Below are 15,303 nucleotides of genomic sequence, written 5' to 3' on the forward strand. Positions count from 1 at the left end.
AAAAGGAAAAGGAAGCTGCTCTGCCGCCATTTCACGTGAAAAGCAGCGCGGTTAGACTACGACCGAGTGGTTGTATTTTCATAACTTAGATTGATTTGGCGAAGGTTAACCTTCTTGCCATTTTGACGTCAAAGATAATTTTAATAAGGCTATAGAGGGCTCACAGTTTCAGTCTTAGCAGCTTCGCTCCGTTGCTTGGAAACGACCAAGAAAAAATGAGTTACGGTAGGCCGCCGCCAGACGTCGAAGGGATGACCTCCCTCAAAGTGGACAACCTGACTTACAGAACTTCTCCCGAGACTCTCCGACGAGTTTTTGAGAAGTATGGTCGGGTGGGGGACGTGTACATTCCCCGGGACCGGTACACCAAAGAGAGCCGCGGTTTCGCCTTCGTGCGTTTCCTCGACAAGCGCGACGCTGAAGACGCAATGGACGCCATGGATGGCGCGCTGCTCGACGGGCGCGAGCTGCGGGTTCAGATGGCCCGATACGGACGGCCACCGGACTCGATGTATAGTCGGAGAGGTGCTCCACCGCGCAGGTACGGAGGCTACGGACGAAGAAGCAGGAGGTAATGATGAATATAGGCGTAGTCGGCCTATGATGTTTTTGAACATGTGCTCTAATGGGCACGTGGTCACGGAGCCCAAAGTAGTGTGGCTCCAAGTTTTTTTCCAGTAGGTTCATAAAAACAATTATATCAAGAGCATATAAAATGGTTATCACATGCTTCAAAGCATTTAAACTAATTTACATTATATTGAAGTCTCTAGTTGAGAACGTTGAAATGTTAATAAATAAACTATGTTTAAGTCATTCCTCTCAGGACACAGAATAAAAATGTACAACCAAAGCTAGGAGATATATAATTGTAATATTAAGCAAAAGGTGTAGCTGCCAGATTGCAGCATTGCTGCTTTCCTGTTGCTGTTTGAGTTCACTTTTTTACGCCTTGTGGTTTTGTGTGTGTCCACAGTCGCTCAACCAGTCCCCGCCGTCGCAGACGAAGCCGCAGCCGCTCCAGGAGCAGAAGCCGTTCCCGATCCAGGAGCCGTAACCGTTACAGCCGCTCCAGGTCTCGTTCCTACTCCAGGTCTAGATCCAGGTCCAAGTCGAAGTCCAAATCCAAGTCCAGAACGCCGAGGCGGAGCAAGTCCAAGTCTCCTTCCAGATCACGGTCTCGCTCCAGGTCCAAATCCCGTTCCAAGTCCAAGTCGAGGAGTCGAACCCCGGGTTCCAACAGGGGGTCAAAGTCCCGATCCAGGTCTAAGTCCAAGAGTGGACCTAAATCACCAGGAAACAACGAAGCAGAGCCTTAACCCAAATGTGGACGCAATATGACGGTATTCAGGGGAAGGGTTGATTTATTTTATTCTTTATCTATTGAAATGTTGTTTATTTCTTAAATTTGTGTTCTGCAGTCTTTACGCTTCAATCAAGTAACAAAGTCTGCAGAATACTGTTAGAACTTTGTTACATGTCTAGTATTAGCTTTGTGTGTGCTTTATTTTGAAACCTTTTTCCCCAGCCAATTTAAAGCGCACACAGGCAGTAGGAGATTTGGTTTAAAAAGCATCATGATAAAAATGGGGTGCTCACATTTGTATTGATGTGTTTGGGGTGGGAGGCGGGTGGTTGGGATGTGGAATGCTTACTCAAACCGTTCACCTAAATGTGGAATTCTTTCCTCCAAGCTGCTGAGTCCTGTTTGCAAAGAGAGGAGGAGGAGATGGGGGTGTTGCAGTGTGAGAGCAGTTAGTGTGTGACCCGCCCATGTGACCTGCCTGTTGCTGAGAGCCATTGCAGTTGCTAAGGAGCAGGTCACCGAGGCAACGGTGGTTGCTATGAAGCAGGTCGTCATGGCGGTGGTTCGGGCTGTCAATTGGTGTATGAGGTGGTGTGGTGAGGTACGTTCTCGCGGGGCACACAGGCAGATGCACTGAGCAGTTTACCCACCTGTGCCTGCGGTTTCCGCCGCCTCACATAAAGGGAGCCGACCCCGAGGTTTGTTTTTCCCAATATGCCCGGGTGCAAGACCCTTGTTAGAGCTATTGTGGGAAGAATTGGGGCCAGGAAACATGTAAAATAAGGAAGTGAGTTATTGAGTAAAATGTTAACTTCAGATTTCTTAACTGTCAGGACAGAGATCATGCAATAAATATTCAGATCAGTTGCAGGAATTGATACCAGCGTCTATTTTTGCTCTTGGTGACTTAAGTTCTGTTTTTCCTTCCAGATCTTGCATTGAGCCTTGGAGGACATCCGGAACAGCCTCACTTTTTGGCAAGAATACTCCACTATTGCCACTGAATGCAGACTGAAAGGTTAATTGGATCTTGGTCTAAAATGTTTTAAATGTTTAAGTTCCTTTGTAATCTGTTGAGACAAATTCTGTAACTTTGACATCATTTGTAAAGCTGAGTATATTGAAAGGGATTTATGGGGTATTTTTTAATTTACTGTTTTTGGGGTGGGCTTTTTCATTGAATTTGTAAGTAATAAATTCCTTTGAAACAAAATATAATTTTCAGCAGGTTCTGTTCATTTTTTGAATATGAAACTTATTTGAAAAGTTGATGTAGGAAATGATGTCTCTTTGTTTTCAGTATTTACAGCTGTATTGCCACTCATACTGGGGGAGGGAAATGGCTTAGTGTAATGTGACATAAAAGCCATTTAAATTTGTGATTTGCTTAATCCAGCAACATTTTGTTTCTGCTTTTTTCTGTCTAGTTCAAGTTGCTTTCCTATGACTCTAACCCTCTTTCTTGTGTATCTTTTGTGCACTAGGCGCAGTTGTGTAGCAGTTGAGTAATGCTGGTTAGCTGTTAAGATGCGGTGCAGTGCGGTGGTGACATGGTGTGGCGTGTTGCGGTGCTGAGTGCCCGGTGCAGTTCCGGGGCTCGACCCTTCGCTGCCGTTTGCCGGTTTGTAAGCTCACAGGTGTGGCAGATCATCCATCCTCTCCTGTCTGTGACCTCTACTTCCCTACATGTGCTGTACATATTGTCTTCTATCCTCTTTACCCTTCCTTCTCTTCTGTGTCCCAGCGTCAACCTTCCTTCTGTGGTTTATCCACTGAATTGGTCTTGCTTGCTTTGAAAATCTAGCCCAGTGGGACACCAAGAGAAGGGTTAATGGACAGTTAATGGCTTCTTATGAAATCTTTTGAATCGCATTCTTCTGTGTACCTCAAATGTCTTGTAACTGCATCAAATAAATGCTAATAAAGGGTTTTGTTGGAATTGATTATGTCTAACTTTGTCTTCAATATCTTAGTGTAGCATGTTAAATATGAATGATTCTCAGCATATTTTAGCTTGTATAAAGTTCTATTTACATGTGATCTGCAATGTCCATAAGACTTAAATATTGAACAGTAATATTTTTCCCCAACATTTCATTTTGAAGTTAGTTTCCTAGAGTCTTGAGGAAGAGTGGGGGAGGCATAGGATCCAAGATGGTCGAAGTCTGTGTTGCTCATTTGTGTTTTCTGAAGTCGAAAATCAGTGCAGGTCTACAAAACTTTGTATTACTTTTGAGTCAGATCATCCATCTGAAAGTTTTTAAACACTACATGCTGTCCTCTGCTGACGAGCTTTATGTAAACGCCAGATGTATCAATGCCGGATTTTAACACCACAGCATCTCTGCTTGATTGGCCTCTAAATTCACCCTCACAAAAAATATATATATAAAGATGAGACACCAAACCCAACTCTGCTGAAGGCTGCAATAAAGGAAGTTGGACTTCTTGGCACCTCAGCAGAAACAGACTGGTGGTCTCAGTGCTTCTCCTGTGTTGCAGCAATTCAGGATTTGCAAACATATTCTGAATGAATACTGATTACATTTTTTTAAAAACAACTTTTCAGTGATATCCTGCACTTGTATTTCAGAGCTGGAATTTAAAGGCAGGAAAAGTGCATCCAACTGGTGAACATCATCACTGACTTCCTCACAGGAGAACTACACACTTGAACACTTCTTCCATGAAAGAGTTCAATTGTTTGTTAATCAGCAACGAACACTGTGCTGTGTATATCACTGCCTTACTGTTAGCAGAGTTCACTGAGCTGCTGTAAAATAATAAACCATCTCATTTATTAGGGGAAGTCTTAGTCCTGCCTTTACTTTTCTGTTTATCTGGATTTTATTTTTTTTTGTCTCGCAAACCAGGGAGTTGAAGATTACAGCAGTGTTTTATGTTTGTTTTTAAATCCTGTCTGTTCTCTTCAGAAAGGACGTTTTATGACTTATAAATTGTACAATTGCAACAAATCTAACCTAAATTTCACTAGGTTAGATTTGATGTAGCTTTTGTTAAACGCATTGAGCCAAAAATGAAGCCATTTGAGGTGACTTGAATTGGTGAGGCATTAGTTTTGTCCACAGTGTCATTGTCAATTAAAACATACTGAAGTTACAACAAACATTTAATTTTACAGAAAACTAAAATCTCAAAAAATATGTTGCGGTATGTAGTCGCATTCAGTAAATCAATTAAAACCATAAGTGGGTGCTAAAAAGTTTACTCTTGAGTAAAGGTCACTAGATGTAGTCCTATAGCTACAATAAAATTGTGGACAATGCAAATACTGTGGTTTTTAAATGCAAATTCTTTGTGTTGCAACATTGCAACATTTTCCACTGTAAGAAAATGTTAATTTGTCTGCAATAATTTTTCTGAGCAAAAATGCAAAAGCCTAGATGTAGAAATTGATATATATGGTTTCAGTGTGTAGCATTGTGATATATAACTGTCCTGGATGTAAACTGTGTTCAACGAGGTTGAAATCATAATGTCATTGAGCTGTAATTGCATTAAAATAGAATTAATTGGCATAAACTGGAGTAAACGTGAATCTGACTTTGTTGGAATCAACTGTAATTGGCTTAAACTGGAGACAATTCAGCATTTTTTCAACCTGAATCTGACTTTTAAAGACTGATTAAAAAATTGAGTATGAATTTGCCTGAACCAGAATGCAGACTTTATTTTATGACTGTCGGCCCAAACTAGGTACATGGTGGTTATAGAAGTTTCAAAAGTTAGGGTTTTCTAAAATCAACTAAAATGTTCCATTATATTGTTCCTGATGTTTAAAGTCTATTTAAAAGTGGTACAATCAGAGGTATTTTCTTTTCCTGGAGAACAAAGTGACACAGCACCTCCCTTTATACACTTCTTGATGTGAACCTTTGGGTTGCTTGCTTAAAAAAAGTCTCCAAAGCTTATAAAAAGATAAATTTACCTGCTTAAAAAGACGCGTTGTCGTGAAAACAATGGACAAAATGTATTTGTTTTCTCAGCTTTCCGTCTACCTGTGGATTAGGCCTAAGGACTGTTGCCTCTTGCGTCCGGACAGTGTACTCCACTGGTGTTGGTTTTCCTTTTTTGTGAGGAAGCACAACAACAGGTTCAAGGTGTTGACTTGACCTCCAACTCCCACATCTCAATCCAATCAAAGCCTCTGTGGGATGTACTGGGCAATCAAATCCGCTCCATCGAGGTGCAAGAATACAACTCGCAAGATCTAAAAGTTGCAGCACACCTCAAAATGTAAAAGCTGTTTCAGCAGCACATTCATGCAGGTAGCCTATAGTCATGATATCAACCCTGATCGTGTATTTCCAGGTATCCTCCTTTAACTTCAGGTGTTGACTAGAAGGTAAGAGTGTTTTCCCTTCAGCTGACGGCTTTACTTTATCAGCCTACACCTCCAGTACACGAGTTCTGTCAGAAACCATTTGGGTCCGCCAGTTTGTCCTGCTGATGGGATTATCTGCAGACGCACAGCCGAGCACGTTGCACTGCTTCGTGCCAGCCCAACGGCCCGGTCCAACCGCCCGTAGTCCGCCGACGGAGAGGGCGGGGTTAGGAGTTGGGGGCTGTAACCAGAGGATGTGACGTTCTGGTCGGAGAGAAGATTGGGAGATTGTCCCCGTATCGGATAAACTGCGGCAGTTGGCGTTGATGTTTGACCGGGGGGGATTATCGCAAACAAGCGGGATGGCCGACTGAGAGGACGCCGGGGCGGCGACGCTACAAGAAATCACAAGAATGGAAGCGACTCTCGCGTTGGCCGCTATCATTTTCACGCTGCTCGCCATGGTGGTCGCGACGTCGCTGCTCAAAGGCTCGTCTCCCGCCGCGGACTTCGCGAATGCGCGCAGCTACTTCGGCCAGAAAGGAGACGGAGGATCAGCGACGTCCGAGGCGAAGCTGAACGGCCATGTAGCCGGGCAGGAGAGGAAGAAGGACGCCGACAACTGGAGCGAGATCAGTGGGAGCTCACACGACCACTGGGATGTAGTGAAATCTGTGAGTAGGTCTGGCATGCTGCAGGAAAGGGTTTTGTTTGCTTTGGTGTTTTTGCGTAATTCTCCCTTAATCTGTTTTAAGTCATCAGATAGTGTCTGGATGTACAACAGCCCGGAGGAGCTCTGGGATGTTTTAAAAGATCCACAAATAAAGGTTAACTAAAGTGCCATGTAGAGATGCAACTTAGTACATTAGAATATTATTGAAAAGATTATTTTTCTGTGACTAAATTTGGGATATTTATTTTGCACACACAATGTAGTATAGGGCCGGACTTTAGAAAGGGCTTACAGAGTAATTAACATAGGGTCCCAAGGACCTTTTTCATTTTATGAATGTGTGTATAACATTTTTTTATGAATATAAACAATATTGACATTTTTGAAAATTAAGTTACAGTAATCTTTGGCTAACAACTTACCATGCACCAATAGGAGTTGGTGCATGGTAATTTATTGTAATTTACCTGTTAATTTATTGTAATTTGTATTAGAATAATTTTTTTTGTAATGGAAAGGACACCCAGACTGGCTCCAGCAGTCCACATCTTTGTAAATCCGGGCCTTTATTTCTGCTTATTTTCATAATGAAGTCTAGCATCTAATAAAAACTCAAAAATGTTAATGGCATACACAATCATGAATGAAGATGGGTGATATAACACTATGGTAGGAGACTAGGCTAAAACAAAATTATAAAGAAGTCATTTTTTATATTTTATGGGACATTGTGTGGAAGAAAAAAGTTGTGTGAGAGGAATATGAAGCCAAGCCTATTCAAGAGTATTGAGGACATTTACTAGGTGTGAACTGCAGCTGGAGTCGGGGCTTCAAGAGCCACCAAACACAGATGTGTCCAGGTCATGTTCTGCAGTTGTCAGAGTTTTTGTGTCAAGCGAACCAGGGAAGTCGTCAGAAGCATCTTAGCTGTTCCTAGTCCTCTGTCCAGGGCAACATTTGGACATCAAGACCCAGGAGACTGGAGGAAGAGTGGAGAGTTAGCATCCTAGTTGCTTGAGGTCCAGTGTGAAGCTTCCACAGTCTGTGATGATTTGCAGAACCATTTCATCTGTTGGTGTTGGTCCACTGTGCTTTATCAAGACCAAAGTCAGTGCTGCTGTCGTTCCCTCTGCTGGCAAGCTTTATGAAGATGCTGATTTTGTTTTCCAGCAGAACTTGGCACATGCCCACAGTGCCGAAAGTACCACACTGACCATGTTATAACCGTGGTTGATGGGTCAACAAACTCCCTGACCTAAACTCCTCAGATAATCTGTTGAAAGGGATGATATGCATCAGAGCCACCAATGCAGACAAGCTGAAGATTACTATAAAAGCAACCTGGCTTTTTAGCACATCAGAAGACTCTTATAGCCTCCATGCTGCTTCACTACAAAGATGCATTCATTCGTCCAAAAGGAGCCCTGACCTAGTATGGATACACAGTATGGACACACTTTTCAGAAGGGTGACATGTTTTTATTAATGTACAAATATTCATAGAAGACTTAACATTGATAAATATATGAACTGGATTTATGAAGTGTTTTCTAGTCATGCTGGCCAAAGTGCTCTACACTAAAACTGTATTCAGTCAGTCCCAGTCATAAACTCATGTGCGATAGGGAAGGACGCTGGATTTGAACAAACTGCCCTCCTGATTATTTCTACCAGGCTGAAGTAATAATATCAGTTTAAGTGTTATTTTTCTGTAATTACAGCATCCAGAGGAACTACATGGAAAACATTTTTATCTTAAATAATTTTTGCAGCAAAAAACAACAGTTCCAAGCATCTCAGATTAAAAACTGTTGGTTTCATTTCATAAAAACAAATGATTGATATGGATGTAAAGAACAGGCGGTATTGAACCTGCAAGTTGTGGAAAGAACTGTGCAACAGGACAACACAATAGAAAGTTAACATATCCGTCAGATTTATAGTTTGATGTTTTTTATTGTTTAGTTTTGTCTTTGTTTAGTAAGGTAACACCTGTGGAGACAACTTAATTTCCACAGAGCCCATCTCTGATTTGTGCTTACCATTCATAGTCAAAATGTCACCTGAAACTCTCAGTGAAGCAACTTGCATACTTTAAGAGCCTTTGCAAACTTAGTCACCTGGATCAGATGTAAAGAACAAGCAAACAGTCACTATCTGATGAATTTAAGGGGTAGGTCATTTCTGACTTAATAATTCTCTGACAGGAGCAGGGACACCCTCACTTTCACGCAGAAGGCGGTGCAGCAGTCGAGTCCTCTTCCTCCACATCGAGCCTTTCTGTCCCCAGTTTAGAGGTAGACTCGTCGTCCGAGGTCTCGTCAGCAATGGGCCGCAGGTCTTTCATTGGGCTCTCTGATACGGAGCTCCTAAAGTGTGCTTTCTCTTATCCCCAGACTGAAGGAGCCACAGAGAGCCCAGGGGACAACAGTAAGCTTTTTCACCTGAAATTCTTGCTACATTCTCATTTTAATGTTGCCAAACAGACGGGCAGGATTTATTTCTGTTTCATCAGCATGTACTCTTGTTTTCTGTTTGAACAGCAAAAGTAGAATCGGATGCAAACAATTCCTTGAAATATGTTCCTGGAAAGGCACGATCGCACCATTTAGAGGTGATGATGTCCAAAGAAGAGTTGGCAGAGGAGCAGAGGTTAGTGAAAAACACAAACTGGAAAAACCTTTAGAAGAATAGTCACTGTTTGTTCACTTTTCTTATATGACCCATGATGCTTTGTGGATAAACAACCTAATTACATGTAAACCAGAGGTCTGCAGCTCCAGTTCTCAACTGCCATTGTCCTGCAACTTTTGGATTCATTCCTGCTCCAATACATCTGAATCAAATAAATAGTTAATGAGCAGGTCTTTGCAAAACTGGCTGACATGTTAAAGATGCATTTTAGGCTTTTCATTGTGTTATGTTGGACCTGGGATGCTACCAAAAGTAGCAGGACAGTGGCAGGCGAGGACTCGCGTTGCTTACTTGATTTAAGCAAATACAGATGAGACACGTGGGAACCTGAACTTCTACAACTTAAACAGGATAATGTAATCACAGCTGTACCTTTATCTTTGAAAGATTGGAAGGTTGAGCTGAAGAAATAGCCTATTATGAATATTAGCTTCTAATCATACTCTCATTTTTAGCAGCTTCTCCAACTCTGTCAATATAAATCAGCTATGAAGATGCTTAAAACTCCTGCGGCGCACCAGATTTTTTTCTGACACGGTCATATAGTTTGGCATGTTTTCTTTAATGAGGTTGGGCATATTTTTATTCACCTTACACCGGTGTTGTGTTCTGGAGAGACACATACACTGGCTCTTTGTGTTTGCAAGACCAGGTTTGGTCTTTTCAGTCATGCAGCTGGACCCTGAGGACTGAGAACCGTTGTCTTAGGGGTTTAGTGAACAACTGTTGGACGTGATGCATTTCTAAAAGTTGTGTATCATAAAATACAAACACTGCTTTACTCTTTATTTCTGATACTGAACATCATAGCTCACATTCTTTTTCAGTCGTTTTCAGAAGGCAATTCTTCTTGGACCAACCACAAAAAAATATTCCTCCCTGGACCATTTGTTGACAAAGTGATGGAGGCAAACATGCAAGTTTTAATAATAACTTCAAATTTAATATTTTCTATCCTTGTTTGTATAATTCCTCATCTGGCCTGGGAATGCCTTGGGATACCCAAGAAAAACAAGATAATGGATGGATAGAAACTGTGAACAAAGTCAAATTGCTAATAATAAAGTTGATTCTGATTCAACACACATCTGCTGTAGCCACAAGTTAACCTGTAAGTTAGCCCTGTATGAAACAGAAAAGTTGAAAAAAAAAAAAAAATCAACTTTGTACTTATATAAAACTAAATTACTTCATTGCAACTTGTGCTCTTACCAAAAGTTTCCACTACAATCAGTCCTATAACATTTGAGAAGATTAAGGTGGATAAAGAGACCAAAAGCTGTAAATATTTGATTTGTCAGACATTTTCTCTCTGTTGAGTTTTGTACTGATGTGTGTACGACTCGACAGGCCATCACTAGTTCTGATAACCGATCTGTAAAAAGAGTTTTTTAAAAATCCCAGCTTAAAACATATCTGTATAAACTCTACTCAAATACACTGAAACCAAACAAAAAGTTTAAAAAAAAAGATGCAATAAAACTTTCCATTAAAAGTCCATATGGTCGGATCTATTATTATCGCTAACCTCAGTACTGCAGCCATCTTCCATTTTGCTGCTTCACGTGTGACTCTGGACGGTGCACGTTTGTCTGCTGCATCAGGGGCTCAGCTTTAGACGGGCCAGAGAGTAAAGGTGAGACTGAGCCTCTGCTAAGCACCATTATCTGTCTGACGGACGAATAAGAGGAGATTTAAAGAAACAAATCCAAAGCGCTGCCTGAAAAAAAAACCCAAAGTTGTTGGGATTTTTTTCTTTCTCTGAAGCATTTCTGCATATCCTGCTCTTATCATTGCAGGAGTAAATGCAACGCAGAAATTAAGTGTCTGTTAAGCTGAGAAAGGAGCAGATATGTGGTAAAGTATGAGTTATTCTCACCTAGTTGTCCTAAAAGAGTTCCTTTCTGGCCAGTGGGTGAAAACTACCGTACTCCCAGCCAATTAGCAATTAGCCAATCTTGACCTCAGCAGTGATGTTTACCTCAGCGGCTCTTTATCCTCATGTGGCCATGAAGCGACTGATGTGACAGTGCAGTGTTGCTTATCTGATCCCACTTCTTCCTCCTGTTTTCCTCCATTAGAAGTGCAGTCCACAGGTGTGCCTCAGCTGGTGTTGATTGTATCCCTTGTTGGCGTTTTTCTTTGTTCTGCCACAAGAGGGGGTTAGAGTGTCACGACACTTTGGCTTTTGGGAGCCGTCCGGTCAAATGCAGAAGCGTTTAAAAAATAGAATAACATTGGAAAGTTCCGTTTTATTTCAGTAATTCAGAAAATAAATGAAAATTAATTCCAGAGAGTGTTATATACATTGCACGCATGTATCTCTTAATTTTGATGATCATTGTTTATAATGAACCTAAAATGAATTCTCCCCAGAAGATTTATTTGTATATAAATATTTATATTGGAGAGTTTAGTGGAAGGAAGAACTGTGGTAAAAAAAAATGTTGAAGAGTTTAGGAAAGAGCTGGAGTCTGTGCTTTAAGAGATATAACTTACAGACATATCTAGGACTTTAGCTGAATCTGTTAGATTCCTCACTTTAAGCCCCTTTGGAAGGAGATATATTAGAGACATTATGCAGACTCTTAAAATAAAAGTCATTTCTATTGCATATAAACTTCTTTCCACCACAGGTCTACCTTCTACTCAACTTTCTGTTAATATTCAGCACTCTGAGCAGCCAGCTTCTTTAACAACAACCTTTTTTTGGGCTTAAGCTTCTTGTGAAGCTTGTCAATGACAGTCTGCTAGGCCATAACATTTCTTAATTGCATAATTATTTTTATTTATTTATTTTTTTGAGAAACTGAGTTTTGGGTTTTTATTAGCCATAAGCTATAAATCTAACAGAAGTAAACCCCTGAATAAAACCACTTTGTATGCAGTGAAGTGTACAATACAATACATTACATGTATGCAATAAAAGTTTTACTTTCTGAGTTGAATTTTTTCTAATGAATTAGCTTTTTACTGATGTTCTTGCATCTTGCCCTGATCAGCTAGGCTGAAAGCAGAATGTGGGTCTAATAGGTGAAGATTTAATAATATGAGTTATCACTGATTTCAGCTGATTAATTTTCACTGATTAGCCAAGCAGCCGGTCGGCTTCATTTAGTCAGGCTGCTTTCCCTCGAATCCCATCCAACCGTTTTCCATCCCAGCCCATTTCCCATCTGCTTGAATTGGGAGGAGTTTGATCCAGTAACACTGCTCTGAAAATATGTTGAAATATATCGTTAAATGTAATGGGAAATGTTGATAGGATTTAGTTTAATTGCATCAATTCTCAATAGGCAATCACACAGTTTCCAAACAAGGAGTTATTTCTGTACATTTGCTTTAAAAAAAATGTAATCTGTTCTGCTTTAAAGACTGTTCATATATAAAACCAGAAGGTAACTTGAGACATTTACTTGTGTTACTATAATTGAGTACAATGTGGCTGTACTTTGTACTTTTTTAAGTAGTTAGCGAAACCTGAACATTTACTTATACTTGAGTAAAGTATTTTAAATCTTTCATTTGAAATCAGACTTGTCTGCTACTAAATCTGAGTAAAGGTTTATAGTCAGTTGTAAACTTAATGCACCTCTGAGAAGCCAGTATGTCAGTATGAACAGAGTGATGTTCCAAAATCAACACTCGCCTATAGCAGTACTCAAACCTCACTTCAGCAAGTAAAGATAACATCCACAAAATATAACACACATTTAGAACAGCTGAAATATTCTCAACATGTTACACGGGACCAAATCCTACATCAAAATCCTTTAGGAATAAAAATCTGAAAAGTGTGGAGTGCTTTTTTTATTCAGCAACCCTTGAATTAAGACTTTGGAGGACATCATTTGCAATTACAGCTGCAAGCCTGTTGGGTTCTGTCTGTGCCAGCTCCAAAGCTGGAGCTTTATGTCCAATAAACATGTTTTCTTACCCAATCAGTATCGTAATAAATCAATGAATCACATAAATTAAAATGAGTCTGATCATTTCCATTTGCATGTTTTGTTTACAGAGACTAAAGTGTCCATTTTATTTAAAGCTTTAGATGTTTTGTTTATTTATTTTGGATATTTAAAATATCTTCCAGTTCCGGTGTTAATATTCATTAAAAATTAAAGTTCATTGAGAGGATGTACTTATATGACTATGCCATTACATGATATTACTTGAAAATCAAAATAACAATATCATTGTTTGTCGCAATAATTTCTGAGACAATTTATCGTCCAGCAAAACTTCATGACTCCTCCAGAGCTAAAATGATTCGTCTCTGATTAACGCTCTGCCTGATCAGCCTTTCATTGTAGCAAAGGCTCTGAAAATATCTGCTTTATTTTATTTATGAAGATTGTAATTTAGGTTATTCATTTGTAATGGCATCTTAAAACCATTTATCACTTTTCTTCTAAATCAACATTACGTGCATCTATATGTTGGCGTATCACAAAAATCTCAATAAAATAAATGGAGATTTGTGACTATAATGCAACAAAATGTGAATGTGCTTTTGCAAGACACTGTACACCGCAGTAGTACATGTTTACTTCAAATATAGATTCTGATATTTTTTTCTGCATTTGGAGCACTAGGCCCAAATTTTCCAGACCAGATATGAAGAAATCCTTGTGCAGAGTTTATAAGAAAGTGCATTCACTATGTACCTGGAGAAAACTTTATGAACGCTTTATTCTGTGTCTGTTCTCCCAGGGTGCAGCGGGAGCAGCTGGCCGCCATTTTCCAGCTGCTGAAAGACAACAAGGAGACGTTCGGGGACGTGTCTGAGGGAGACTTGGAGGAGCAGCTCAGGCTCTACTCCATCTGAGACGCCTCTACAACCTGATCTGCTCCAAAGACTTATTCAGGACTTCAAATATTTCATTTAATTCCCTTGCAGTATTCAACATGGCTGTCCGTTCCAACAACAATGGCTTATTGTTTTCGTTTTTAAATTGTATTAAGCACACTCACACACCTGCATTGATCAGATAATTATGAAAATCACAATGGAGCATTGTTTCTATTAGATCTATGAATATAACTTTCAAACTGTTGCATAATAAACCAGAACATTGTGTAACTTTTTGTGTGCGTAGTCATGGTTAGTACAACCTGTTCCTTGGAAAACTGTTGCCAGGGACTTTATGTTCATTTAATTAAATTCTTTCTTGTCAGTGCTCCTAATGCCACACTTGCTGGGCAGGTCTTAAAATATTTTAAACTGGTTTTTATTCTAAGCTTCTATTTATTTCCTTCAAACAGAACAGCCTGGTCATAATATGTAGTAGCTTTGTTTTGTGCTGCAGTGTGACGTACCATCTCAAAACCAATCCCTTAGTCATTTCTGCTTATAGAGCACAGCCCTTAAAAAAACTGTAATAAACTTATGAACAAATATGTCAGAAAGAAATTATAAAACAGTTTTATTCAACTACTTACAGGGCATGCAACTAAAATAAATAATTTTCCATTCTTGGACTTGTTATTGGCATCAAGGTATCCCAAACGTTCAAAAGGTTTAAAGACCACAGAAATATTAATAAAACAGGGAGAGCTGAAGTGAACAGACTGAATGGAGACTAGTGTCTCCAGTTGCTAGTTACCCAGCAATGCCTGTCAGCTGGCTGAAAGGTCACTTCAACACTTATTTAGAACAGAATTGTTTCCATCTTCAAAGATTGATGGAGGAAACTTACACAAGTTTCCTTGTGTAAGTGGGTATAGACGACGTTCTGAAAGATTTCTGGAGTCAAAACATGAGCGCCAAGAACCACTGCTAATAAACTAGCTTGTAGGCTACTTTGCTAGGACCATATCTGTAAAGCAGCAGACTGCAGGCTGGCTACCAGAGCAGACAGCCGTACTAACAAACCCCCTATAAAATCAGAAAAACATCAACTAATACAGTTGAAATGCTGAGATTAAACAAAAATCTTTGTCACAACCAAGTCTTCTCTAAATGAGAGTAGTCATACTTTAGAATAGGATTTAGCTTATAAACATTGTCTGGATGTATTTGCTTAGTCAGCACATACAGGTGAGCCCACACCTGCCTAAAAAACCACAACAGTTTCAGCCTCCAGTCTTTTCTTCAACAGTTTCATTTTTTCCTCAATATTTTTTCCCGTAAGTTTTAAAATCGAATTGTCACTTTATTCTCAACATATAAACTTTATCCTGTAATAGAAAATGAAAAGAAACCCACTAAAAACAACATCCACAATTCCTTTCCTCCAGGCGAACCTAACACCGTCTTCTGAACGTGTATGACGATGGTGACGT

At 39.9% G+C, this 15,303-nt stretch overlaps 2 protein-coding genes and 1 long non-coding RNA gene across 12 annotated transcripts; 2 read left to right on the forward strand and 1 right to left on the reverse strand.

Annotated features, from left to right (window-relative positions):
* On the forward strand, window positions 1-3,249 carry srsf2a (serine and arginine rich splicing factor 2a). 5 transcript variants are annotated; one of them, XR_003597004.1, is made up of 4 exons: window positions 4-571; window positions 977-1,343; window positions 2,237-2,324; window positions 2,791-3,249. XR_003597004.1 is itself a non-coding variant. In XM_028029158.1 (3 exons), the coding sequence occupies exons 1-2, from the start codon at window positions 216-218 to the stop codon at window positions 1,317-1,319; spliced, it is 699 nt and encodes a 232-aa protein (XP_027884959.1). In that variant the 5' UTR covers window positions 4-215; the 3' UTR covers window positions 1,320-1,343; window positions 2,237-3,249. The 5 variants fall into 5 exon arrangements, 3 of the variants coding, with proteins under 3 accessions (XP_027884960.1, XP_027884958.1, XP_027884959.1); XR_003597003.1 differs by having other exon boundaries at window positions 3-571; window positions 977-2,324; XM_028029158.1 differs by having other exon boundaries at window positions 2,237-3,249.
* Window positions 3,250-5,802: 2,553 nt separating this feature from the next.
* On the forward strand, window positions 5,803-14,106 carry mxra7 (matrix-remodelling associated 7). 6 transcript variants are annotated; one of them, XM_028029882.1, is made up of 5 exons: window positions 5,868-6,325; window positions 8,532-8,621; window positions 8,721-8,754; window positions 8,840-8,976; window positions 13,732-14,106. In XM_028029882.1, the coding sequence occupies exons 1-5, from the start codon at window positions 6,065-6,067 to the stop codon at window positions 13,804-13,806; spliced, it is 597 nt and encodes a 198-aa protein (XP_027885683.1). In that variant the 5' UTR covers window positions 5,868-6,064; the 3' UTR covers window positions 13,807-14,106. The 6 variants fall into 6 exon arrangements, with proteins under 6 accessions (XP_027885685.1, XP_027885681.1, XP_027885684.1 ...); XM_028029881.1 differs by having other exon boundaries at window positions 5,876-6,325; window positions 8,868-8,976; window positions 13,732-13,949; XM_028029884.1 differs by lacking the exon at window positions 8,532-8,621 and having other exon boundaries at window positions 5,803-6,325.
* On the reverse strand, window positions 8,989-13,026 carry LOC114152138 (uncharacterized). Its single transcript, XR_003597073.1, has 2 exons — window positions 10,898-13,026; window positions 8,989-10,689 (listed from the first exon to the last, which is right to left on the reverse strand). It is a non-coding gene; the product is annotated as an uncharacterized LOC114152138 (long non-coding RNA).
* Window positions 14,107-15,303: the final 1,197 nt, after the last annotated feature.

This window comes from Xiphophorus couchianus, chromosome 10, assembly GCF_001444195.1.
Source record: "Xiphophorus couchianus chromosome 10, X_couchianus-1.0, whole genome shotgun sequence".
NCBI lineage: Eukaryota > Metazoa > Chordata > Actinopteri > Cyprinodontiformes > Poeciliidae > Xiphophorus > Xiphophorus couchianus.